The 25137-nt window shown below is 43.2% G+C and overlaps 3 protein-coding genes and 1 long non-coding RNA gene across 4 annotated transcripts; all 4 read right to left on the reverse strand.

The window, feature by feature from the left end:
• Positions 1-3959: 3959 nt before the first annotated feature.
• Positions 3960-4661, reverse strand: LOC147958145 (uncharacterized). Its single transcript, XR_015611418.1, has 3 exons — positions 4560-4661; positions 4410-4489; positions 3960-4330 (listed from the first exon to the last, which is right to left on the reverse strand). It is a non-coding gene; the product is annotated as an uncharacterized LOC147958145 (long non-coding RNA).
• Positions 4662-4684: 23 nt separating this feature from the next.
• Positions 4685-6391, reverse strand: LOC147958146 (zinc finger BED domain-containing protein RICESLEEPER 2-like). Its single transcript, XM_087531974.1, has 2 exons — positions 5623-6391; positions 4685-5292 (listed from the first exon to the last, which is right to left on the reverse strand). The coding sequence occupies exons 1-2, from the start codon at positions 6311-6313 to the stop codon at positions 4685-4687; spliced, it is 1299 nt and encodes a 432-aa protein (XP_087388100.1). The 5' UTR covers positions 6314-6391.
• Positions 6318-7321, reverse strand: LOC147958147 (uncharacterized). The gene is made up of 2 exons (XM_087536473.1): positions 7004-7321; positions 6318-6679 (listed from the first exon to the last, which is right to left on the reverse strand). The coding sequence occupies exons 1-2, from the start codon at positions 7319-7321 to the stop codon at positions 6413-6415; spliced, it is 585 nt and encodes a 194-aa protein (XP_087392599.1). The 3' UTR covers positions 6318-6412.
• A 12752-nt stretch (positions 7322-20073) lies between these two features.
• LOC125541110 (uncharacterized) lies at positions 20074-22218 on the reverse strand. Its single transcript, XM_087535354.1, has 3 exons — positions 21697-22218; positions 21219-21513; positions 20074-20414 (listed from the first exon to the last, which is right to left on the reverse strand). Exons 1-3 carry the CDS (start codon positions 22201-22203, stop codon positions 20374-20376), a joined length of 843 nt encoding a protein of 280 aa, XP_087391480.1. The 5' UTR covers positions 22204-22218; the 3' UTR covers positions 20074-20373.
• Between the last annotated feature and the right edge of the window lie 2919 nt (positions 22219-25137).

Raw genomic sequence — 25137 nt, forward strand, 5'->3', positions numbered from 1 at the left:
TTTAAAGAATACTTGTGTTAAAGTTTGTGATTCCCGTAGCATGCACGTATGGTGAACCGTTATGTGATGAAGTCGGAGCATGATTTATTTATTGATTGTCTTCCTTATGAGTGGCGGTCGGGGACGAGCGATGGCCTTTTCCTACCAATCTATCCCCCTAGGAGCATGCGCGTAATACTTTGCTTTGATAACTTCTAGATTTTTGCAATAAGTATATGAGTTCTTTATGACTAATGTTGAGTCCATGGATTATACGCACTCTCACCCTTCCACCTTTGCTAGCCTCTCTAATACCGCGCACCTTTCACCGGTATCATACACCCACCATATACCTTCCTCAAAACAGCCACCATACCTACCTATTATGGCATTTCCATAGCCATTCCGAGATATATTGCCATGCAACTTTCCATCGTTCCGTTTATTATGACACATTCATCATTGTCATATTGCATATCCCGGTACACTGCCGGAGGCATTCATATAGAGTCATATTTTGTTCTAAGTATCGAGTTGTAATTGTTGAGTTGTAAGAAAAATAAAAGTGTGATGATCATCATTTTTAGAGCATTATCCCAAGTGAGGAAAGAATGATGGAGACTATGATTCCCCCATAAGTCGGGATGAGACTCCGGACAAAAAATAAATAAAAGAGGCCAAAGAAGCCCGAATAAAAAGAGAAAGAAAAGAGGCCATAAAAAAGGAGAAAAGGCCCAAATAAAAAAAATGAGAGAAAAAGATAGAAGGGACAATGTTACTATCCTTTTACCACACTTGTGCTTCAAAGTAGCACCATGATCTTCATAGTAGAGAGTCCCTCATTATTCACTTTCATATACTAATGGGAATCTTTCATTATAGAACTTGGCTTGTATATTCCAATGACGGGCTTCCTCAAATTGCCCTCGGTCTTCATGAGCAAGCAAGTTGGATGCACACCCACTTAGTTTCTTTTTGAGCTTTCATATACTTATAGCTCTAGTGCATCCGTTGCATGGCAATCCCTACTCACTCACATTAATATCTATTGATGGGCATCTCCATAGCCCGTTGATACGCCTAGTTGATGTGAGACTATCTTCTCCTTTTTGTCTTCTCCACAACCACCATTCTATTCCACCTATAGTGCTATATCCATGGCTCACGCTCATGTATTGCATGAAGATTGACAAAGTTTTGAAAAAGTTAGAGTATGAAACAATTGCTTGGTTTGTCATCGGGGTTGTGCATGATTTAAATACTTTGTGTGGTGAAGATAGAGCATAGCCAGACTATATGATTTTGTAGGGATAACTTTCTTTGGCCATGATATTTTGAGAAGACATAACTGCTTTGTTAGTATGCTTGAAGTATTATTATTTTTATGTCAATATAAACTTTTGTCTTGAATCTTTCGAATCTGAATATTCATATCACAATTAAGAACATTTGCATTGAAATTATGCCAAGTAGCACTCCGCATCCAAAATTCTCTTTTTATCATTTACCTACTCGAGGACGAGCACGAATTAAGCTTGGGGATGCCTGATACGTCTCCAACGTATCTATAATTTTTGATTGCTCCATGCTATATTATCTACTATTTTGGACTATATTGGGCATTATTTTCCACTTTTATATTATTTTTGGGACTAACCTATTAACCGGAGGCCCAGCCCAGAATTGCTGTTTTTTGCCTATTTCAGTATTTCGGAGAAACAAAATATCAAACGGAGTCCAAACGGAATAAAACCTTCGGGAACGTGATTTTCTCACCGAACGTGATCCAGGAGACTTGGACCCTACTCCAAGGAGTAAAAGAGGCGGTCACGAGGGTGGGGGCGCCCCCCCTAGGGCGCGCCCCCTGCCTCGTGGGCCCCTCGGTGCTCCACCGACGTACTCCTTCCTCCTATATATACCTACGTACCCCCAAACAATCAGAACAGGAGCCAAAAACCTAATTCCACCGCCGCAACTTTCTGTATCCACGAGATCCCATCTTGGAGCCTGTTCCGGAGCTCCGCCGGAGAGGGCCGTCATCACGGAGGGCTTCTACATCATCATAGCCTCTCCGATGAAGTGTGAGTAGTTTACCTCAGACCTTCGGGTCCATAGTTAGTAGCTAGATGGCTTCTTCTCTCTTTTTGGATCTCAATACAAAGTTCTCCCCCTCTCTTGTGGAGATCTATTCGATGTAATCTTCTTCTTTTTGCGGTGTGTTTGTTGAGACCGATGAATTGTGGGTTTATGATCAAGTCTATTTATGAATAATATTTGAATCTTCTCTGAATTCTTTTATGTATGATTGGTTATCTTTGCAAGTCTCTTCGAATTATCCGTTTGGTTTGGCCAACTAGATTGGTAGTTCTTGCCATGGGAGAAGTGCTTAGCTTTGGGTTCGATCTTGCGGTGTCCTTTCCCAGTGATAGAAGGGGCAGCAAGGCACGTATTGTATCATTGCCATCGAGGATAACAAGATGAGGTCTATTTCATATTGCATGAATTTATCTCTCTACATCATGTCATCTTGCTTAAGGCATTACTCTGTTTTTAACTTAATACTCTAGATGCATGCTGGATAACGGTCGATGAGTGGAGTAATAGTAGTAGATGCAGAATTGTTTCGGTCTACTTGGCACGGACGTGATGCCTATATACATGATCATGCCTAGATATTCTCATAACTATGCTCAATTCTGTGAATTGCTAAACAGTAATTTGTTCACCCACCATAGAATACTTATGTTCTTGAGAGAAGCCACTAGTGAAACCTATGGCCCCCGGGTCTATTCTCATCATATCAATCTCCATCACTTTAATCTTGCTTTTCTTTTTTACTTTGCCTTTACTTTTTACTTTGCATCTCTATACCAAAAATATTATATCTATCAGATCTCACTCTCGTAAGTGACCGTGAAGGGATTGACAACCCCTAATCGCGTTGGTTGCGAGTAGCTATCGTTTTGTGCAGGTACGAGGGACTTGAGCGTGGCCTCCTACTGGATTGATACCTTGGTTCTCAAAAACTAAGGGAAATACTTACGCTACTTTGCTGCATCATCCCTTCCTCTTCGGGGAAATTCAACGCAAGCTCAAGAGGTAGCAGGGATGCGTTTGAATTGCTTACATACCAACTGTGCAAAGTCCTCTTTCTCTTCATTTCAAAAAGCAAGAATAAATATGGATACATGGATTAATTTTTGGATGTTACAATCACCAATAACAGCCATTGTACATCTAGCTACTATGAATCATTAATCAATTGGTAGTTAAACAATTTACTACAGTATATAGCTAGGCAGCTACCTAAGTCTAAAAATCTGGAAAAAAAACTGAAACTAAATCAAGTGAATCAACCTTCAGACTTGCAGAGCAGAGCAGCGGCGGTGGCACCGGCTGAACTACGCCGGAGCCTGGACATGTTGACCAGATGTTGGTCGCTGGCGAGCAAGAGGCCGACCAAGCCCCCAAATCCACGGCCTCGCCGTTGCCGCCGGATCAGACGGGCATGACACTGGGTGCGGTGTTGGGGGGTGATGAGCAGCCGTTGGTAGGACTGGACACGAGCCGAGCCGAGCCGAGCTTGATCCGAGCCTGGCTTTGGCTCGCTCTGGAGCGGCTCGGCTCGCTCAGCCAATGAGCCGACTTCAGGCGGCTCGGCTCGCTTCAGCTATGGCTCGGCTCAAACCGAGCCGGCTCGAAAGCCATTTGCCCCCAGGAGTACAGAACCTCTGTATATAGTCCAGTCTTGATTTTTTTGTAGCAATTAAACCCATATTTTGAAAAACAAACAGTTTATATTGCTAAAAGTGGAACATTCAGCAGTCTATTGTTTTAACAAAAGGTCATAGTAATGAAAAATAAGCTTTCGTCTATGAATTCTTCTACCAAAATTGTAATAATGGAATAGATATGAGAGAAAGAATTCACCAGCATTTCTATTTTTGGACAACACTTGCTTTGAACTTTACACAGCAAAGCATCAAATATTGACAGCCACACGAAGAAATTTTGCATAGCACAAAACTTACCACTTTGACATAAAAACTGAGAAAATGTTGACAGCGAAACAATGACTAGCGAAAACTACATAATACCAAGTTCATAGTTCATCACTAGTTCACAACAACATCGTTAAAAGTGCATGGTTCAATGCAACATCATTCAAGGACCGTAGTTCATCACAACAAACACATAATCCAAACTTCATCACAACAAACACATAATTCGAAGTTCATGACAACAAAAGAAATGGCTCGAGACGATCACGTTGCCCTCAACAATCCACATGACAAGATCATGTAGACATCCATCTTCAAAGTAGCAAGAGCAACACCAACATGACGATTATCTACATGTAACACAGATTTGGAAACATATTGGGATCATGTAAAGATATGAAAACTGAAACATGTCAAAAGAATAGTTACCAATTGTTGTTATCCCCCACATCAACAATCTTGGGCAACTTGATATTCTCAACATCGTCCTCCTCATCTTCATCTCTCTCCTAATTATTTGGAAGTTAGCCACATACAAGAAATAGACAGAAACCATAGAAGAAAAGATAGGAGTCATACCACCACATTGAAGTCCTTGTGAGAACCTTTGATATAACTAGCACCGCACACCAAGGCTTCCACCATTTCTGGTTTCAGAGAACTCCTGTAGTCATCTAAAACCACACAAGTAGACATATCTAAGTTCAAGGATAGGATGACAAGTTAACATCCAATGTAACAAGTAGACATACCATGACATTGTTCGGCTCATCCCAATACTTGTCAAATTTATCCATCATTGCATCACCCATTTTCTTGTAGCATTCATCATCATGAGCCATGGTTTTTCTCAAAGCAATCTTGATGCTGACAATGTGAGGGTAGAATATGTTGGAGGTGGGATATAATTGCCCTGAAAACGCAGTTGTCACACGAGATAAAGAGAGGAGCAATGGCTTAATAACTTCAAACTTGTCCCATTCTTCTTTTTCCGGCTCCCATTGATAGTTGGCATTTGAAGCTGCATAAGAGGACAAGGCTTCCCTATACGGGCAGGCTGTATCAAGCATCTGGTACGTTGAACTCCACCGCGTGACACAATCAAGATGCAAATGGTTGCCAACCTCAACACCCAATATTTTGCAAGTCTCAACAAACTTGTGGAGGCGACTCGGTGACTTCTTGAAATACTTAACCGTCTCTCTCAAATTCTCTATCAAAGGGGCCATGATGGTTGTCCCATCTTGCACCACCAAGTTGATAATGTGTGCACAACAACGGACATGGAAATATTTGGCTTCAAAGTCCGTACCTACAAAAAAACAGCAAGCATATGACAATATATTCAACCAAAACAGCACACATATGAGCATGTGTTAAACCAAAATATCATTATTTGTACAAACAAAGCATATGTACTACAAAAACAACAAGAATATGACCATATATTCAACCAAAACAGCAAGTATATGAACATATGTACAACAAAAACAGCAAGCATATAACCATATATTTCAAGCATTGTCTAGTGTGATGGACAAACAAAGCATATGTACTACAAAAACAGCAAGAATATGACCATATATTCAACCAAAACAGCAAGTATATGAACATATGTACAACAAAAACAGCAAGTATATACCTCTCCGAACAGCAAACTTTGCCTTCAAACCTCTGACCGCAACATCATTGTTTGAAGCATTGTCTAGTGTGATGGATATAATTTTCTTCTCTATCTTCCATTCAGTCACACACTCATAGATAGCATCTGAAATCACATGCCCGGAGTGAGGAGGATCCAAATCTATGAAAGAAAGAACACGTGTTTGCATCTTCCAATCCTTATCTATAAAGTGTGCAACCACACACATATATGATATGGTCTGGTTGCTAGTCCACAAGTCGGTTGTCAGACTAATGAAGTCCACATCCTTTAGTGAAACTTGAAGCAACTCCCTTTCTTTCTTGAAAACCCTCATGCATTCAGCTCTTATTGCCTTCCTTCCAATGGGTTGATAGTTTGGATTCAAGCACTTCATGAGAATATTGAACCATTTATGTTCAACCATTCTAAATGAGTACTCATGGACGCAAATCATCTTTGCCATGACCTCCTTTATGAGGTCCTTATCATACTCAATGAATTGGACATCTGGACCACTTGTTGTTGCATTGGTTTTTCTAAAAAATAGAGTAGCTTGGATGAGATCCCTATTAACCTTGTCCTTGTAATTCTTACATGTGTCCATATGTATTCCCATGGATGAGGTGCTTCCACCTTGGACATATGCATATTGATTGTCACAATAATTACATTGTGCCTTCAACTCCATCAAACCTTCTTTCGATGGCACCTCTACCTTATGAAAGAAGGTCCAAACCGCCGACCTCAACCTCGAAGGAGCTTGACCTTTTCGCGTCTTGGCATTCTTTCATTGCACTTTTCTTGCTTCATCCTCACTCGAACTAAGAAGTACGGTTTCTTGCTCTTGAGGCGTAGGACCAAGGCCTAGACCATCCTCGGACATGTCATCACCTTCGAAGGCTTCTTCTTCACTATCCACAAACCCATCCGAATCTGATTTGTCACCAGCCCCGGGCGGCACCTCAAACAAAGTATCTTGCTCTTCCTTGTCCTCCTCCTCATCCTCTTCCATCTCTTCATGATCCTCCTCCGCTTGCTTATCATGCTCCATTGCCTAGCACACAAAAACAACACACACATGAGCTTGGACACACATATATTTGACTTTTGTATAACAAAAACAGCACACCCATGAGCTTGCACAAACATATATTTGACTTTTAGATAGCAAAAACAGCACACACATGAGCTTGCACAAACATATATTTGACATTTGGATACCAAAAAGAGCACATACATGAGCTTGCACAAACATATATTTGACATTTGGGTACCAAAAACAACACATATGAGCATGGGCACACATAAATTTGACTTTCAAAAAGCAAAAACAGCACATACATGAGATTGCACAAATATATGTTTAGCATATACATACCTGGGAAGATGTAGCCTCCCTCTCATAGTAGTTTGCGGAGCCGGAGGCAGCGGTGATTGCGGCACGCACACCAACGTCGGTGGGGTCAGGGAGACGTCGAGGGGGAGGTTTCTTTTTTACCCTATACAACAACTCAGCGATTGGGGTATTGCTGCAATCATTTGCGAGCTTCCTCGGCAGCCGCATAGTAGCTGTTGCATTGCCCTTCCCATTCCCCTTCTGCATCCGCGAGACCAGCACCTTGCTCTTCATAATGGAGTCCAAGGTCTTCTCTTTCTCCTTCTCTTTCCCATTCGCCTTCCCCTTTTCCTTGTCCATTGTTGCGACGATAGGCGTCTGCACACATGAGCAAAAAACAAACAGTCAATCATCAACAACAGTAAACTAATTACATATGGAGTCAATGTAATTTTCCAAGCAAGTAGATTTTTTTTCAAGCTGCTATGCTACATCAAGTAGATCATCAACAGCAGAAAACTAATTACACATGGAATCAATGAAAATTTTGATCTATCCATCCATTCTACCCTACAACTCCATCCATCCATGATCCATCCATCCGGATCTGCTACATCTAGCTCTACAGGCTATAATACATCCATCCATGATCCATCCATCTAGCCCTACATCTACATGACTACATCCATCGATCCATCCATGCATCCATGCATCCAGCTTTGCGGCGCAGGGGAGAGAAAGGGGCGAGGGGAAGGCAGAGCAGAGAAAGCGGCGAGGCGGCGCTGTCTCTTCGTCTCTCGTGCCCTAATGCGTGCGAGGCTGCGAGCGATGGAGATTGAGGATGGATTGGGCTGGGCTGCAAGCGAGTCACCGAGCTGGACCGGCCGAAACTCGGCTCGGCTCGCTCGCGAATCGGGCCTGTTTTCAGAACTGGGCCCGCTCATTTAACCTGTCGAGCCGAGCTGTAATGGGCCGAGCTGTAGCGAGTTTCGGGCCGAGCCGGAAAGCTCGCTCGTACGTCCAGTCCTAGGCGTTGGGAATGAGCACCATCGTTGGAGACTGGGGTTGGTTGGGATGAGCACGCGATGAAGAGATTCTGGCGTCCGGCGGTGGCTAGGGCACAAGAGACATGGCGGGTGGGGGCGGCTCGCGAACGTGTGGTCTTTGCCTTTGTCTCGCTCTGGAACGAGGGGATGGAACGAGCTTGCTTGGTGCGGGCGGACATGTGGTGTCGGGCTGGGCTAAAGTGTAATATTTAGCTAGGCTAGGCTGGGCCCTTAAGGGTGGTGGTAAAAAAATTGCATCGCTGGAGGGGGGGGGGGGGGGGGGGGGTCGAGCCTGTTAAATCCCCCTAGTAGATTCGCCGTTGAATAAAACCATTATATTTGACCTACATAGAATTCAACTAATACAATACCAACCAAGTGATAAAGGTTGCTGCCTTGTCTTTGATGCAGTAACACTTCTCATGACCTAGCATGCCCTGTAATTTGTAATTAGTTTCACCCTCGAAAAAATATTTGTGACCAAGGATCTTGCTTATTTGATGATAAGATCTTCTAGGCTTGGATATCCATATTTATGAAGAAATTGTGTGCAGAAATTCCTCGTGCCGATATAAATGTCTCTGGTAGCCACATCATGTGTCGTTAACCCTTCATATAAATATGGCCACCAATGAAGTGTGTTCTCTCCCTACTTCATGAGTCTTCATATGTCACTGAGTTTTAGCACCTTTCCTTCATAGTACCAGCCTTTGGCAAAACCAATGCAAGAAAAAACTAAGGGAGATCAGCTTGAGAGTAGGAGACATCAGAATTTTAATGCTTAGCATGTCGCAAATATAGTTTACAGCACTGTGTGGTAGCAGTAATCTATTCTCTGTTTTCCAAGGTTGACAATGAAATTTGCACAATCTAGGCAAGATTGTGATAGGGAAAATCGAGAACTCCCTTCCCGTCAGGGTCGCTCCAAGCGGGCAATAGGGGCGGAGCCCAACATTCTTGTTGTCGGTCTCTCCCTTGCCTGCTGATAGTGGTCGCTGGCGGGCAAATCCCGTGTGGCAGATGGCGCCGGCAGGAGACCTCCGCTTTCATCTCGTGGAGCGGTGGTTGAAAGGGGGCGGTGTTGGGGCCTCGGGGCGAGCAGGTCCGCGCAGATCAATGAATCTCTGGGTCGGCCTGCTGGCATGGCAGTCATGCTTCAAATAGTGCGGGTGCATTTCTGGCTTTGGATTTCTGTATCTAGTCGAGTTCATTTCAAAACCGCGTCTCTTAGTGACTGTCCCTCTTGGTTCGGCAACATGTACTGGCCACGGCGTGGTCAGGTCACTTGTAGATGAGATTGGTTCCAGCCTTGTAGGTACGTTGTGTTCCCACGTCGATGCAAAGCGTTAGAGTGCTTGACACTGACGCATCGGTGCATTCGATGGTAGATCTAGAGATTAAACAATGTTTGATGCATGGGTTTAATCTTGTTTTACAGTGCCTCATGCGGTCGATCTAGGTCAGCTCGGTAATGAGTTTGCACTCAGTGACTGAGGGAACCAAGATATCCGTCGTGGTTGTGACTATAGGCTTTGCTTGGTTGCGTGTTCGGTCGGACGTGGTTTTTCTTTGCATGACGACGTTCATGCAAGAATCGTGCACAAACAATGCATAGGATCAGAGATTCCAGATTTTTGGGTCTATGGTGCACACGTGCCCATCTCGGCCATTGAGGCACTGGACTTCTTCTTAAAGCATGGTTAATAGTATAGTCAGCTGCTAGTTATATAATGTTGTCACGTTATCTATAGCCAATCATATAGTCGGTAAGTACAATAGTTAGATACAAATATGTAGTATGTTACTGATACATGGCCCGCCTCACTCTTTCACATTATGTCTAGAAGCAGCTGCAGTGGGCAGTTAATCTATAGCCCGCTTCTTTTCTCTTTCCTCCAACTAAGTAAAAATATACTATTTTAAATCTTACAACCTATCTGCATCACCTTATTGTACTTGCTCTTAGTCGGCGCTGGGAGGGGTGATTTTGATTTTGGTGGTGATCTTCAAGTAATGAGGCGGTCTTACTTGTCCTTCCTTTGTTGGATGCATTATCCGGCAATTGCCTACATCGGGTGTTGCCAACGGCAAGGTTGATTTTGGTGTTACATTGTTGTAGGTCATTGATTGCTTTGACATGATATTCAGTATGCCATATAGAGAAAAAAAAGGACCTATGAGTGTTCCAAGAGATAAGCTCATTAAGAAATCTAAAGAAACTGAAGATCCAGATCTCAACCGCCACCGCCGCCCCCAACCCCTCCACCTCTGTTCCCTGCCGCTGCCGGTGGAAGTCACCTGCGTGGCTGACAACGGCGGTCGGCCTTCATCTCCTCGCACGGCGGGTGGCGGCACAGGCCTTTCATCCCCACGTGGCGGGATCTCCGGCTACTGTAGATCAGCGGCCCTCGATGTCGAGGTGCACACGACGGAGAAAGATGCCGAGGTGGTGGTCCTGGTCTTCTTCAGCAAGCTTGGCGAGACTCGGCGTGGCTAAGCCCATCATCTCCGTGTGGTGCGGGTGGTGACGGTGGTGTCTGCTCAGATCTCCGTCCTGCTGTTGAGAGCCGGTGGGCGACGGCGTGGGGGATGTTGTTCTGCCTAATAAAGGCGACGGTCCTAGGGTTCCTCTCACGCCAAGACAAAGATATGATTGCTGCTTGTCCTCCTTGATCTGGCCAGAGTGTCAAGCTCCAGAAGGCTCCACCGGTGCACTCCCTTGGGCGCCTCATGCCTGGAGATTGCTAGATCGGATGGGATTCGTTCATGCGCACCCATAATTTATTCCGACCGTTTGGTTTCTGGAGGGGGCGGCACGAAGCTATGCTATTTTTTGCCATCATGGGGCATGTCTTTTTCATTCCATGGTAAAGTTAGAGGTAGAGAATGTCATGGAAGTTGTGATCTGAAGCCTACTAATGGTCTTCCGGGACTCGTATCAATGGCATGCAAGTGGGGGCGACAACACATGAGAAGTTCAAGGTCTTACCTTTCAGGGTGAAAATCCAAGGTCTGGCCTTAATTGGTTGTGTCTGGAAATGGCCTTTTTGAAGGCATTGTTTTGAGAGCGTGGAGTTTCTTCAGGATGAGAACCTATGATCTATGATCGAGCGACAACGACGCTTGTGCACTGTTTCTTTTTTTGGAGGCGTCGCTGTTGGAGAATTTGGACTTCAGGTGTTGTCTTGGTGGTCTTTATACTACTGCTTCAAGGACTAGATCACTATAGTGGGACTTCTCTTTTTTTAGCTTCTTCTTCTTTTGGATGTGTGCATTCATAATGCCATTAGGGTATTGTGTTGTTGCAGAAGCTGAGTGTAATTGGTATCTATGCGATAGTAATATATTCCCCTTGTCAAAAAAAGGAAAATCTAAAGAAACTGAATGTTATCTTCCATGTGGTAGACAAAAACTGGAAACCTTGTTCGGAATCGTTCAGCAATCGGTCGGACTCTGTGCGCTTGCTTTCCATTCAACTATTTTATGGAGATGGAAGCATCTCATGGGAGGAAATGCTATCTTCGGTGGAGTCACCTCCTCGCTAGGTTATTTGGCCCGACGGGCGAGCTGTAGCGCTTGCCTCGGTGGGTAGCATCGCTCTGAAACGTCTTGAAGTTTACTCTTCGCAACAACGGGCTCCCTGGCACTACACCCCTCTTCACCTGAAAGGAGTAGTGCACTCCATTGTTTCATCATTTGTACTTCCTCGTCATGCTTCCTACAGTTTTGTCTAACATGCTTGTGATGTGTTCCGACTTTCGACTAGGAACCCTTTTGAAAGTAATTGCGCAACACTATTTAAGCAATTTTATCGATAGTTTTGATGTGACCTTGATGCATCCTAATGTTCACACTAACTTGTTTGACTAGAAGGACATGTTCCGCCAGTTACTATTGCTTATTTATCCATGCATCTTAGGATTTTTTTTCTTTGGATTGCATGAATTTGAAAACCTTCTTTTGGCTTTGGTACATGAATTTGAAAACCTAGGGATAAAAAACCCGTAGAATTGAGATGTCGCGTATCGTGGAATAATTAATGATTCCGAAGCACGGGAATTGTCCCATAAAAAACACATCGGAATTCTTTGGTTGGTGAACAGGAAACAGACACAAGAATGTTAGAGGATTGATGAAGGGAAGAGAGATAGAGTGTATGTGTATTGTACTTCTCAAAGGAAAATGAAAACGAGGTTTGAGCTCATATTGAAATTACTATGAAATGCAAGGCATATGAAAAGATTCCGTATAAATGTGGTAACCTCAATCCCACAATCCAAAGGGCTTTCGGAGAAAAAATATCCTTAGAATTGAAATCCTCTCAAATTCCGACAAAAACAATACTGATCAAAGAGGTCATTAAGAGATTTGCACATGGAAAGATCATGCAAGACGTTACACCGTGTCTAGTTACTCATCGTTGTGCAAATAAAATCTATATCAGCAAACACTTGTGTCTAATTAATCTTAATTGTTTCTTACAAATACTTAATCTCACTACTAAACAGTGTTTTGTTTGCAGTGTAGATCATATGATCACTAGCAGCCTAAGCTATATAAATGTAGTGCCTTGCACTAACGCTCTATAAGGGCTGGCACCGAAACTTCACAGGAGAAAATAAAAGTGGCCCTAGAGGAGCTGCGTGCTCCCTTGCTCCCTGCTCATAGCCACGAGGAATAATAAATACGGTAGCATTCATTTAGTGAAATATTGTAGCTTCAGAAAACATATAATAAAAACCGTCGAATTATGTGCATCTCCCTCCAACGAACCCATGTTATAAAATGTGGATGGGGTAGCATAGAGCAACATGATACTACCACCTCCCATCGTTCTTTCGTAGTGGAAGGGAAGGAGAGACAAATACTGGTCTTTGGATAGGCTGCAAAGAGCAACTCATGGGACTGGGTGACATGGGGACATACCTACATGCGACCTCGGACTGCTGATCTTCTTCTTTGTCGTTGTTGTGATGAGCTAGTCTCAAAGCATCAACATAGTGCCCTGAACATGGAGGAGACCTACGGATGTGTGGTTATTTGTCTGTTGGGTACCGGGGTGAACCGAAAAAGAGCGTGGTACAGGGACAACCATGCTGTGTGTGACCCTAGTAGCAAGTAGAGGTCTTGCACACAAGACGAGAGCGATTTGAACATGGGCATCCAAGAGACGAAAGTGATCCTCCATTTTCTTATAGCTTGTAGGTGTAGCGTCCTCCATGCCAGGAACAGTCCAACAGCAGTGGACGTCGCGAAACATGCATGGCAGTAGGCCACAAATAGAGCCAGAGTCACCCCGTCGCCGGCAAGTCAAGGGTCAAGGTTTGATTCCAGAAAACGTAGCCTATGGTCTGCCCACTCTGCTATGATGGCTGATAAAAATTGATAAGTGTTGATCAGTATTTTTTATACATTGTTGAAATAAGGCATTGATAATTGACAAATTGGCAAATATTTGGTGATATTTTTTTACGTCTTCATTTGTTGATTCAAACATGATCGATCATAAGGTCTTTTATCACTTTGATCTCACATCTATATATGGAGTAATATATTGGTCAAAACTAGTGCAGTTACCGGAGTACAAATGAAGTGTGACTAACCGCGAGCTCTGCTCCAACCATTTAGCCTAGTCACTACTCACTAACTAGTGTAGAATCGTGCTATTAAGTCCCCTTGTTAGACACCCTAGTCACTAATGTAGGACCCACATACGTTTGTAGTTTGCTCAGTTGTACTATATATATCATCATTTTATCGTTTTTCAATAAGTTTGAGTGTCTTTTTTTATCTAAGATGATTCCTTCAACGTAGCTTTCCAGTGTTCAAAGGTCCTCAAACTATGTTGGGCGCATATGTGCACGATGATTTTGGAGAAAAGAGTAGTGTAGGTTATATTTGTTGGTCTCTTTTTCATTTGTATCTTAGCCAATACCAGCTCTTCTGAATGAGTAATAAGTATAATTAATTGGCACTAAAGTTCCATAAACAATAGCATGTGTGAACTTCACTCCTACTCGGCTACAAGAAATGTGATCCTCAATAGGAATCATACCCTCCTTGCCCATGGGCACTATAAATAATTAATACATAGCCTTTCGTTGAAGGACAATATTGTTGTTTAAAAAATGCATCCAGCCAAACTATGTTATAAAGGGTCGATCAAGTGGCATAGAGGAAAGATAATATAACAAAAAGGGTTTCCCCTCGCTTTATATTATAAAGTAAACATCATCCCATACATCTGAGCGAGCCGAACAAAAATACGCCACCACGACACACATCGAACACACCCAAGGCTAGATACAAAGGTGCCGAGCACCACACACCACTTGACTCGGACACAACCAAGCGAACATAATATGAGCTACGAAGAACCACTTGGAGCCACCGAGGGGGTGAGATGGACCATGACGAAGCAAGGACTCCAAGACGGTGCCTCCCAGAAGGGTACAACCACGAATAGCCGTCACCATCCGATCCGCAGATCAAGTTTTCACCCGGAGCGACACAGGGGGTGGGAGCACCGCAACGGAGCCTTCAAGAAGGATATGACGTCCACGGACGCCGCCACCGACGGCCAAAAACTGGGCAAGTGATGAACCCCGGTGCTCGCACCCCACCGACACACCCCTGCTCCGCCAACCACCCGCAGCCACGTCCCCCGCGAAACCATGGCTGCTCTCCCGCACCTGAGACGCAGGCTCCGCCCCCGAACGCCACGCCTCCCGCCGCCAGGGCCGCCACACAACATCCAGACACCCCTAAGACCATCCAAGGAGATCAACTTTGCACCAAAGGGACACCACTGACCGATGAACCGCAACATACATCCTGCCTTGAACATCGCCGGAGCTGCGACAGCCAACACGCGGCCGGGGAAAGGGGGAGGTGGGGGAGCGGACACATCCGGACCGGCACACCCCTGTGCCAGTGACGGGGGCCCGAGCACGTCGGCGCCACCCATCCCTCCAGCCAGCCTCCCCACCGGACACACGCTTGTGCCGCCCCACCTCGGCGGCCGACGCAGCACGGCGCAAGGCCACCGAGCAGACCCGACCACCGGCAAGGGGGGCCCCAAGTACAGCCGCCGAACACCAAGGATACTCACCGGGGAGCCCATCTGCCCTACCGTCGTCGTCCAGCCGGCGGGACGACTGAATCCCGACCAGCACGCCCACCAGCCACCGCCGCTGCGCCTCCACCACCACCAGCCGAGGCCACAGTAGGGGCGGACGCCCGCAGCCCACGCCGTCCGCGGCCCTCGGCGGCAGGGCCCATATCTGGCCGAACGCCGCCACCGGAGCCCTCTGCGCACCACCTCCGCTGCAGCCCCTTCAGGCCGCCGCCCACAACTCGCGTCGCCGCCGCCAGCTACTGCCGCCGCGGCGCCGCCCGACCCGGAAGCCCGCGCCTGCCGGACCGAGTGGGGGAAGGAGAGGGCCCTGCCGCCGCCAGCACTGGTCGGGCTTTGCCCGCCAGTACGTCGAGGCGGAGGCGAGGGGAGGAAGGCACGGGTAAGGGGGCGCTGGAGGCAGCGCTAGGGTTTTCCCCCCGGGCGCTCGCGGGATGGGTTGTATTTTGAAAGATAATATATACTCCCTCCGTCCGAAAATACTTGTCATCAAAATGAATAAAAAGGATGTATCTAGAACTAAAATACGTCTAGATACATCTCCTTTTATCCATTTTGATGACAAGCATTTCCAGACGGAGGGAGTAATAGTTTATGTAAATTGGAAGAGTGGAAGGAAAAAATATAGAAGAATTGTTTTAGACCTCAGTTTGATTGGGAGCAAAATGTTAGCAACTTAAAATCATGGGATTGAGAGAGACCGGGAAGAGATGGTTAAGTTCCTAGATTATGTGACCTTCAACGAGCATTCTTCCCTCGCCATGTTGGTCGTATACAACTACATAAAGTAGACTCTCACTCCAACAATTTCTCTAAGCCCTGGCTATTACCTCATTCTAGCTTATTGCGCTTTACCTTTTGTCTGGTTAGTATATGGTGTTGCTCTCCCACACCAAGAGGGGATGCTAAGTTTTGTTTCACATCCTCTCACTAGTAGAAAAAGAGCCATTTGTCCTGGTTCTAGAGGGCCTTTAGTCCCGGTTCGTGTAAGAACCGGGACTAAAGGGTCGTTACGTCCATGTGACCATGTCTGGAGCTCCACCTTTAGTCCCGGTTGGTAACACCAACCGGTACTAAAAGTATTTTTATGGAGAAAAATTTGATTTTTTTTTATTTTTTTTATTTTCAAATTTCTGAATTATTTTCCAATTTAATATCTAATCACCCCTCATCACTGCTCTATTTAATCTCTAATCTCTAATCACCCACATCATTCCAAATCATCTGACTTCCCGGCCGGTCACCCATTCTCTAACTATTCTAGCCTGAGCACGCTTAACTTTCGGGTTCTATTCCCCTTCGTTTTCAAGTCTGCACTTGTTGTTTTCCTGATAATAGTAAGATGTCAATCCTATTAACCCACAGGAGTTTAGCTTGAGCATGAAGTCACACGTTTCACTGTTTGAGTTTGAAACTATTATTCTAAAAAACAATAATTATTTAGTAACACTAATATTTCTCAAATAAGTAGTTTGCCCAGAGTTTGACCAGTTTGACCAAAATTCAAAAAATTAAAATAATTATTTAGTAACACTAATATTCTTGAATAATTATGTAGTAACACTAATATTTCTTGAATAAGTAGTTTCACCATAGTTTGACCAGATTTGACCAAAACTCAAAAAAACTGTAATAATTATTTAGTAACACTAATACTTCTTGAAAAAGTAGTTTGACCAAAGTTTGACCTGATTTAACCAAAATTCAAACAAAAAAACTAAAATTTGAGCATAACTTTTTTTCCTTTTAGAATTTGAGGATTCTAAAAATTTGCAAATAGGTCGTAGGCGGTCAAAATCGGATGCGGATTTTCGTGTTGAACATTTTGATATATTATACGTTTTTTTCGGCATCGTATGCAAAAGTTATAGCCGTTTTACTTTTTCATGACACTTTTTTACAAAACATGTCCAAATTTAAGTTTTTTAATTTTCCTAACTAGTAGATGTAGTAATATAACTACATCTCGAAGAATTTTATTTTTTGAAGTTTTTATCATTTTCTTTTGCTTTTTACAAAAGTGAAAAGGCGATCCATGGGGGGGGGGGGGTAGAGTTTGAAAATGGGACCTTTAGTACCGGTTTGAGACACGAACTGGGACTAAAGGGCATTGCACCCTTTAGTCCCGGTTCGTGTCTCAAACCGGGACTAAAGGTCTAATCTTTAGTCCCGGTTTGAGATACAAACCGGGACTAAAGGGCATCGCACCCTTTAGTCCCGGCTCGTGTGTCAAATCGGGACTAAAGGGCTCATTTGAACCCGGACTAATGCCTTTAGCCGCACGAACCGGGACCAATGCTCACATTAGTCCCGGTTCGTGACTGAACCTGGACTAATGGGCTTATCTGGCCCGAATGAAAGCCCTGTTTTCTACTAGTGTCTAGACATAATGAGCATACCTCGCCGGAGGGTGAAGGAGCTCAAGTAATAAAGCAAAAGGTAAACTGCATTTTGGGATAGTTTTTTAATGTAGTTGCAATTAGTATCATGTGGGTTTCAGTGTTAGAACTTTACACTACAAGAACCCCCGCACGATATTTCAGTTTGCACCTGATTTTGATGGTACATAAAACCGTACGTCATGCTTGATGCACCTTGGCTAGTTTATTAGGTGGCAAATCGGCATGTCATGGTTCTTCTTTATCTACTTTGGATTGGAGAGTTCTTTCTATCTCACCCCCTCTATCAAACTAGAAAATATTACTATGAGTTGTCGAAGCGGATGTGGATATTGTTGTTCTCATACATGCAGAACAATTTGAAATTGTAAGGATTTTCATTTCTACTTATGTCTACATATAATCATTGGATGAGATCACGGTAGAATAGTACACCATCTAGAATGCAAGTATTGATATACACTAGCCTACTAAGCTTGATAAGACCCCGATAGGTGGTAACCTTGTTGCTTAGAGTCTAACCTTCATAAAGATGAGCACCAAAAGTTCACAAGAGAAAATACCTGGATAGGAATAACATGATCCCTCTTCATGGCCACCATAAGCATATAAACAATTAATATCATTCAATGGAACATTGTAGTGTACAGAAATTCTTGAAATGCATTCATGCATTTGTACCTAGCCAAACTATATATTATAAAAGCTGAACAGAGTAGCATAACGCAAACATGGTACTAGCACCTACATTTCTTGTAAAGAGAGAGAGAGAGAGAGAGAGAGAGAGAGAGAGAGCAAAATTGATTAGCATGGTTTCGATCAGACCATTGGGTGGAAGCCAAATAGTAACTTGTGGGACTGTCATGAGGAACTGCTCATGTGTGTGGTCATATTTGTAGCCTTCTCTTTTGCCATTACTTTTTTAGTCATACTAAGTAGCTTGCCTCTCGAGCTTTTTTAAAAGAATTTTATGAACTCAACCAAACCTTTCGATTTGACAGTTGTTCGTATTTCACTGCCATGGCATGTATACATTTAGCATAAGATTCTCAACATGCTGATAGAGTCCCATGTCAAGGTTGTTCAATTAAACATTTGCTTAGAATTGCCTCATCAGGTACCTGACACCATGCCTGGTAGAAATGGAAATTGTAATCTTTAGAATTTTCTAAACTTTCCATAGAAGAAGGGAATATTTGAGAAACGATACATTATGTTAACCTACATTGGATTCAACTGATACAATACCAGCCTAGTGTAAGGCTGGCGTCTCATCTTGGAAGGAGTACTTCTCCTGACGACCTAGGGTGCCCCTGTAATTTTAATTTGTAACAGTTTCACCCCTGGAAAAAATGTATGTGAGCAAGGACCTACAAACTTGATGCAAAATGTTATGGGCTTTTTGGGGGAAACAAGATCTTGTGAGTTGTATTGTTCTTATATCTAGATGTCCCATCTTGATGTATCTCTGTTGTATGTGCTCATTTCATATTTGCGTTAAGTAGCTCTAGATAAAGATTATGGACCAATTAATTGAACTTCAGTTTCCTATCCCTAGGGTCCATCACCTCATCATTGGACACTTGTGAGTTGAACATACATTGTGATTCTTGATGACAGATGTACTTTGTCAACACGGGAGAAGATCAATTGTCCCTTTGATGTTACATGTTTTTTGAGTACGAGTACGTGTATAGTCTTCACCCGCTTCTTGATGACACAACAGTCACTTTCCTTTCATCGGTTTCGGTGTCCATCTGTTACTTGTTACAGACTTATTACAACAAACACAACAAAAACAGTCATGACAGCAACCCCAAGACCAACTGCAGTGACTCTCCAGGTTGAGCAGACCTTATCCAATAATGGAGACTATCACGGCGAAAAAAAATAAGAGTTTTCTTTTTTAGATACAATAATGTTTTCTTGAAATGTGTGACAGCTTTTCTAAAGCTACAGGGATTTTTCTAAAGTCATGAACAGTTTTAGAAAACTACAAGAACGTAAAATGCCTGAACCTTCTTTAATTAGATGGCTTTTTTTATAAATGCTTGAACACTTTAAAATTGCACAACATCCTTTTCACATCTACGTAAACATCTACTCTTATAAAAAGCAGAGTTGGTAATGATGGTGTGCCTTCCCTCGTTCATCCTTTTCTCCCATAAGATCTTGACGTTCCGTGCAACACACGGGCATCTTGCTAGTTATTTTAAAAATGAATGTGCACTTCTTAAATTATACGGATATTTTTTTAATGTGTGAACACTTATCGATTTACACGGATATTTTTTTAAAACCATAAGCACTTCTTAAAATATTCGCTACTGTAGTGCAAACTCTTGTCAGCCTTCGGACTGCTTGCGATCTAAAGTACTGCCGATGCACAGGAAAATGCAGCAAGTTGAGAGGTTTCAGTCAAAATAGAAACTCATTTTCTGCTATAGTACTGAAACTTTAGGCGGCACAGCTAAACTGAAGTGCTCAACTCATATGTGTACAATGCTTCATATAAGAGAAACGAAGCTGGCAACGTTGAAGTAGTGGCCAGAATAAGAGCGCAAACATTACAGAATAACGTCATCGCATCAAACATTACAGAGCTCAAACAGTTTCTCAATACTATAACCGTGATGCCAACGCAACTAGGTTTTCTACTGTCAGGAGAACAAACATTACAGAGCTAGCAGGAACACAGGAACTGCTGGGTTTCCCTGAACCCTGTCTAACTGCAAAAAAGTTCCGGATTCACATGCCGTCGTGACCGAGGTGGCGACACTCTGAAGAAGTGAACTGTGAAGCGACGGTCAGGAGTCCTGCTCTGGTCTTTCTCTACACTGCATCGACATCCGGGCACCGCAGCTCCGCGTGGGCTGAACAGAATTTAGAAGAAACAGTGAGGATTCACAATAAATCTTATATTGCTAAAACAGGTTCAAGTGACAAGATCTAATAAATCTTATATTGCTAAAACAGGTTCAGGGAACAGTGAGGAGGTCAAGGTTAGGCATAATCATGTCACAAACTCACAATAAATCTTATATTGCTAACACATGTCAAGTAACCTGAAACAATGTAATGTGCATGCAGAAACTAATTAATTTCCATGTAGTGTTTTGTGGGATACAGCCTGAATCTTCTTTCTGAACTACAATTGGCTAAATCCTATAGATATCAGTATCTTCTATCTATGTGAAGCTCAACTGATTTTGGCTTTACAAGTTCCAAGAGTGTGAATATGTAACAACAAACTAAGCTTCAGACTACACAGGCAGATTAGTCCAACAGCCACAATGCAAATACAACAGTTCTAACTACAGCCGATTCGCAGCAGTTTTAGTAAACTGTTTTTCTTTCTGAATTACAATTGGTTTTCAAGTTCCAAAGTGTGAATATGCAACAACCAACTAAGCTTCAGACCACAATGTAAATACAACAGTTCTAACTGAAGCAGATTGGCAGATTAGTCCTAACTGAAGCAGATTAGCAGCAGTACTAACTGAAGCAAATTAGTCCTAACTGAAGCTTCAGACCACAATGTAAATACAACAGTTCTAACTGAAGCAGATTAACAGCAGTTTCAGGAAACTGTTTTTCAGACTCTAACAATTTCAGTACGAGCAGCAGTTCTAACCGAAGACAAGTAAGAAGTTGGGGACATGGAGAGGGCCTCTCACCTGGCGTCCCGGCCTCGATGACGACGATGTGGAGGTTGTGGCGGCTGCGGGGCAGGTCGACGACGAGTGGGGTAAGCCGCCCGAAAGCACCTGCTTCGACGCACACGACGAGTTTGGAGACGTCCATGACGGCACGCAGCCGGCGGATCAGCTTCTTTCTCAGGCGGAACACGGACCTCCCCCTGAACTTGAACGAGCCACGGGTGATGCGGCTCCCGTCGGCGAGCTCCCGCACGTACAGGATCATCCGCGGCGGCAACACGGCGGTGACTATTCCGGTTCCGGGGAAGGGATGCTGCAGTTGAGTCGCAAAGGAGAGGACCATCATCAGATCAAAGAACTCGAGAATGCGATCAGGAATTGGAGATGCCAAAGAATTGCTCCCAGGCGAATGAAATTCCGACGCATGTTAACAACATCCAAGAACCCAATTCGCGCAAATTCGGAGAGAATCAAGAAGCGGGCATGGCGGACTCACCCAAATCGGACGTGGAAGGGGAGGCAAGCCATCCCTGGCGGGGATGAGCTCAACGAACCAGTGCAAGTGCATCATCGTGCTGACGTTGTTGATGTCGTCGATGCCGTCGACGCTGACGCCGTTGTTCCGGCTGAGGTACCTCTTGTTGGCGCGGAGGCAGCGGCCGGCGACGTCGCGGAGCACGACGTAGTTCTCGGACTCGGCCCAAACGGCATGCCACTTGATGGCCTCCATGTGCCGACGGTCGTAGTCGCACTGCACAGCGCGGAAGCCGCGCTGGCCGGGCGGCGCCCGCGCGTGCGTGGCGGCGAGGTAGCGGCCGTAGGCGGCGCTGTAGAGGAGCAGCTGCGGGCCGTCGCGGTGGTAGATGTGCACGGACCATACCGCGTTCATCGACGCGCCGCGCCTGGGGAGGGAGACGCCATGGCCGTCCTCGTCGGCGTGCAGGTACGTGCCGTGCACGCGACTCCGCAGCCGCACGTGCTCGCCGTCCTGAAACCAGTCCATCGCTCGCCGACGCTGGAGCGCGGGAGAGCGGAGGCGCTGGGTGCTGCTCGGTGGAGAGAGGCGGGGATGATGGGTTCTTGGTTTCTTGGAGCTCCGGCGAGGGGAAGTGAAAGCTGTTGGTCGCGACGGTTACGTCGGGCGCCAAGGCCGAGTATTTCAAGGTGGTCTGACGCCGTCGCCGTGCTCAGCTTTCGGCAGTAGGTGGGCTATTGGGCCGTGGCCTAAGGAAATACGATTGGCACAGTCCAATCGTCCACAACCACAACGCAACGCTTTCTTTGTCTCAAAAAACAAAACACTGCTCTGTTTCGCCCTAAAAAAACACTGCTCTGTTTCAAAAAAAGCATGTAGAGTATGTGTTCTCAATGTCAAATCTGTCATGGCGTTGTGGTGATTGATGATGCAGAGCCAGTGATGTTTTGGACTAATGACTTATGTTCGATGGATGGTCAGTGATGCTTGTCGTAGTGGCAATGACACCATTGGTTCTGCCAAGTTTGTCTTGGTGTCTAATGTCATCTTCGATCATTTAGTGGAATTAACCTTCTTTCTCCTAGCTCAATGACGAATGAGCATTTTGGTGGCTTACCTTGCAAAGAGAGCTTCCTAGCATCTAGATTTTTTCACCTTTTGTAGTGGGTTACTTGTGAGGACCCTCGGAGACATTTCAAGTTAACACCGAGACTCTAGTTTAACACTAATGTAAAATTATTTGTACTAGGCTATAGAGCTAGTTCAACTCTAGTGTAAAATTATTTGAACTAGCTTATAGAGCTAGCTCAACTCTAGTGTAAAATTATTTGTACTAGACTATAGAGCTAGTGCAACTCTAGTGTAAAATTATTTGTATTAGGCTATAGAGCTAGTTCAACTCTAGTGTAAAATTATTTGTACTCGGCTATAGAGCTTGTTCAACTCTAGTGTAAAATTATTTGAACTAGCTTAAAGAGCTAGCTCAACTCTACTGTAAAATTATTTGTACTAGGCTATAGAGGTAGTTCAACTCTAGTGTAAAATTATTTTTACTAGGCTATAGAGCTAGTTCAACTCTAGTGTAAAATTATTTGAACTAGCTTATAGAGCTAGTTGAACTCTAGTGTAAGATTATTTGTATTAGGCTATAGAGCTAGTTCAACTCTAGTGTAAAATTATTTGTACTTGACTATAGAGCTTGTTCAACTCGAGTGTAAAATTATTTGAACTACCTTAAAGAGCTAGTTCAACTCTAATGTAAAATTATTTGTACTAGGCTATAGAGCTAGTTCAACTCTAGTGTAAATTATTTGTACTAGGCTATAGAGCTAGTTCAACTCTACTGTGAAATTATTTGAACTAGCTTATAGAGCTAGTTCAACTCTAGTGTAAAATTATTTGTACTAGGCTGTAGAGCTAGTTCAACTCCAGTGTGAAATTATTGGAACAGGCTTATAGAACTAGTTAAAATCTAGGTTAAAATTATTTGTACTAGGCTATATAGCTAGTTCAACTCTAGTGTAAAATTATTTGAACTAGCTTATAGAGCTAGTACAACTCTAGTGTAAAATTATTTGAACTAGCTTATAGAGCTAGTTTAACACTAGTGTAAAATTATTTGTACTAGGCTATAGAGCTAGTTCAACTCTAGTGTAAAATTATTTGAACTAGCTTATAGAGCTAGTTTAACACTAGTGTAAAATTATTTGTACTAGGCTATACAGCTAGTTCAACTCTAGTGTAAAATTATTTGAACTAGCTTATAGAGCTAGCTCAACTCTAGTGTAAAATTATTTAAACTAGCTTATAGAGCTAGTTCAACTCTAGTGTAAAATTATTTGTATTAGGCTATAGAGCTAGTTCAACTCTAGTGTAAAATTATTTGTACTCGGCTATAGAGCTTGTTCAACTCTAGTGTAAAATTATTTGAACTAGCTTAAAGAGCTAGCTCAACTCTAGTGTAAAATTATTTGTACTAGGCTATAGAGGTAGTTCAACTCTAATGTAAAATTATTTTTACTAGGCTATAGAGCTAGTTCAACTCTAGTGTGAAATTATTTGAACTAGCTTATAGAGCTAGTTCAACTCTAGTGTAAAATTATTTGTACTAGGCTGTAGAGCTAGTTCAACTCTAATGTAAAATTATTTGAACTAGCTTATAGAACTAGTTAAACTCTAGCGTAAAATTATTTGTAATAGGCTATATAGCTAGTTCAACTCTAGTGTAAAATTATTTCAACTAGCTTATAGATCTAGTACAACTCTAGTGTAAAATTATTTGTACTAGCTTAGAGAGCTAGTTTAACTCTAGGTTAAAATTATTTGTACTAGGCTATAGAGCTTGTTCAACTCTAGTGTAAAATTATTTGAACTAGCTTATAAAGCTAGCTCAACTCTAGTGTAAAATTATTTTAACTAGCTTATAGAGCTAGTTCAACTCTAGTGTAAAATTATTTGTACTAGGCTATAGAGCTAGTTCAACTCTGGTGTAAAATTATTTGAACTAGCTTATAGAACTAGTTCAATTGTAGTGTAAAATTATTTGAATTAGCTTATAGAGCTAGCTCAACTCTAGTGCAAAATTATTTGTACTAGGCTATAGAGCTAGTGCAACTCTAGTGTAAAATTATTTATTCTAGGCTATAGAGTTAGTTCAACTCTATTGTAAAATTATTTGAACTAGCTTATAGATCTAGTTCAAGTCCAGCGTAAAATTATTTGAACTAGGCTATAGAGCTAGTTCAACTCTAGCGTAAAATTATTTTTACTAGGCTATATAGCTAGTTCAACTCTAGTGTAAAATTATTTCAACTAGCTTTTAGAGCTAGTTCAACTCTAATGTAAAATTATTTGAACTAGGCTATAGAGCTAGTTCAACTCTAGCGTAAAATTATTTATACTAGGCTATATAGCTAGTTCAACTCTAGTGTAAAATTATTTCAACTAGCTTATAGAGCTAGT

The sequence above is a fragment of the Triticum urartu genome, chromosome 7A (assembly GCF_056163025.1).
Source record: "Triticum urartu cultivar PI428250 chromosome 7A, HENAU_Tu73, whole genome shotgun sequence".
Taxonomy (NCBI): Eukaryota; Viridiplantae; Streptophyta; class Magnoliopsida; order Poales; family Poaceae; genus Triticum; species Triticum urartu.

Coding starts and splice junctions, on each gene's coding strand:
- LOC147958147 (XM_087536473.1), bottom strand. CDS start 7,321: ATGGACAAGGAAAAGGGGAAGGCGAATGGGAAAGAGAAGGAGAAAGAG. Junction 6,680..7,003: donor GGGAGGCTACATCTTCCCAG/GTATGTATATGC, acceptor TTTGTGTGCTAG/GCAATGGAGCATGATAAGCA.
- LOC125541110 (XM_087535354.1), bottom strand. CDS start 22,203: ATGGACTGGTTTCAGGACGGCGAGCACGTGCGGCTGCGGAGTCGCGTG. Junction 21,514..21,696: donor CCCTTCCACGTCCGATTTGG/GTGAGTCCGCCA, acceptor ACTCAACTGCAG/CATCCCTTCCCCGGAACCGG. Junction 20,415..21,218: donor CATCGAGGCCGGGACGCCAG/GTGAGAGGCCCT, acceptor AATTCTGTTCAG/CCCACGCGGAGCTGCGGTGC.
- LOC147958146 (XM_087531974.1), bottom strand. CDS start 6,313: ATGGAGTTGAAGGCACAATGTAATTATTGTGACAATCAATATGCATAT. Junction 5,293..5,622: donor AAAGTTTGCTGTTCGGAGAG/GTATATACTTGC, acceptor GTTTTTTTGTAG/GTACGGACTTTGAAGCCAAA.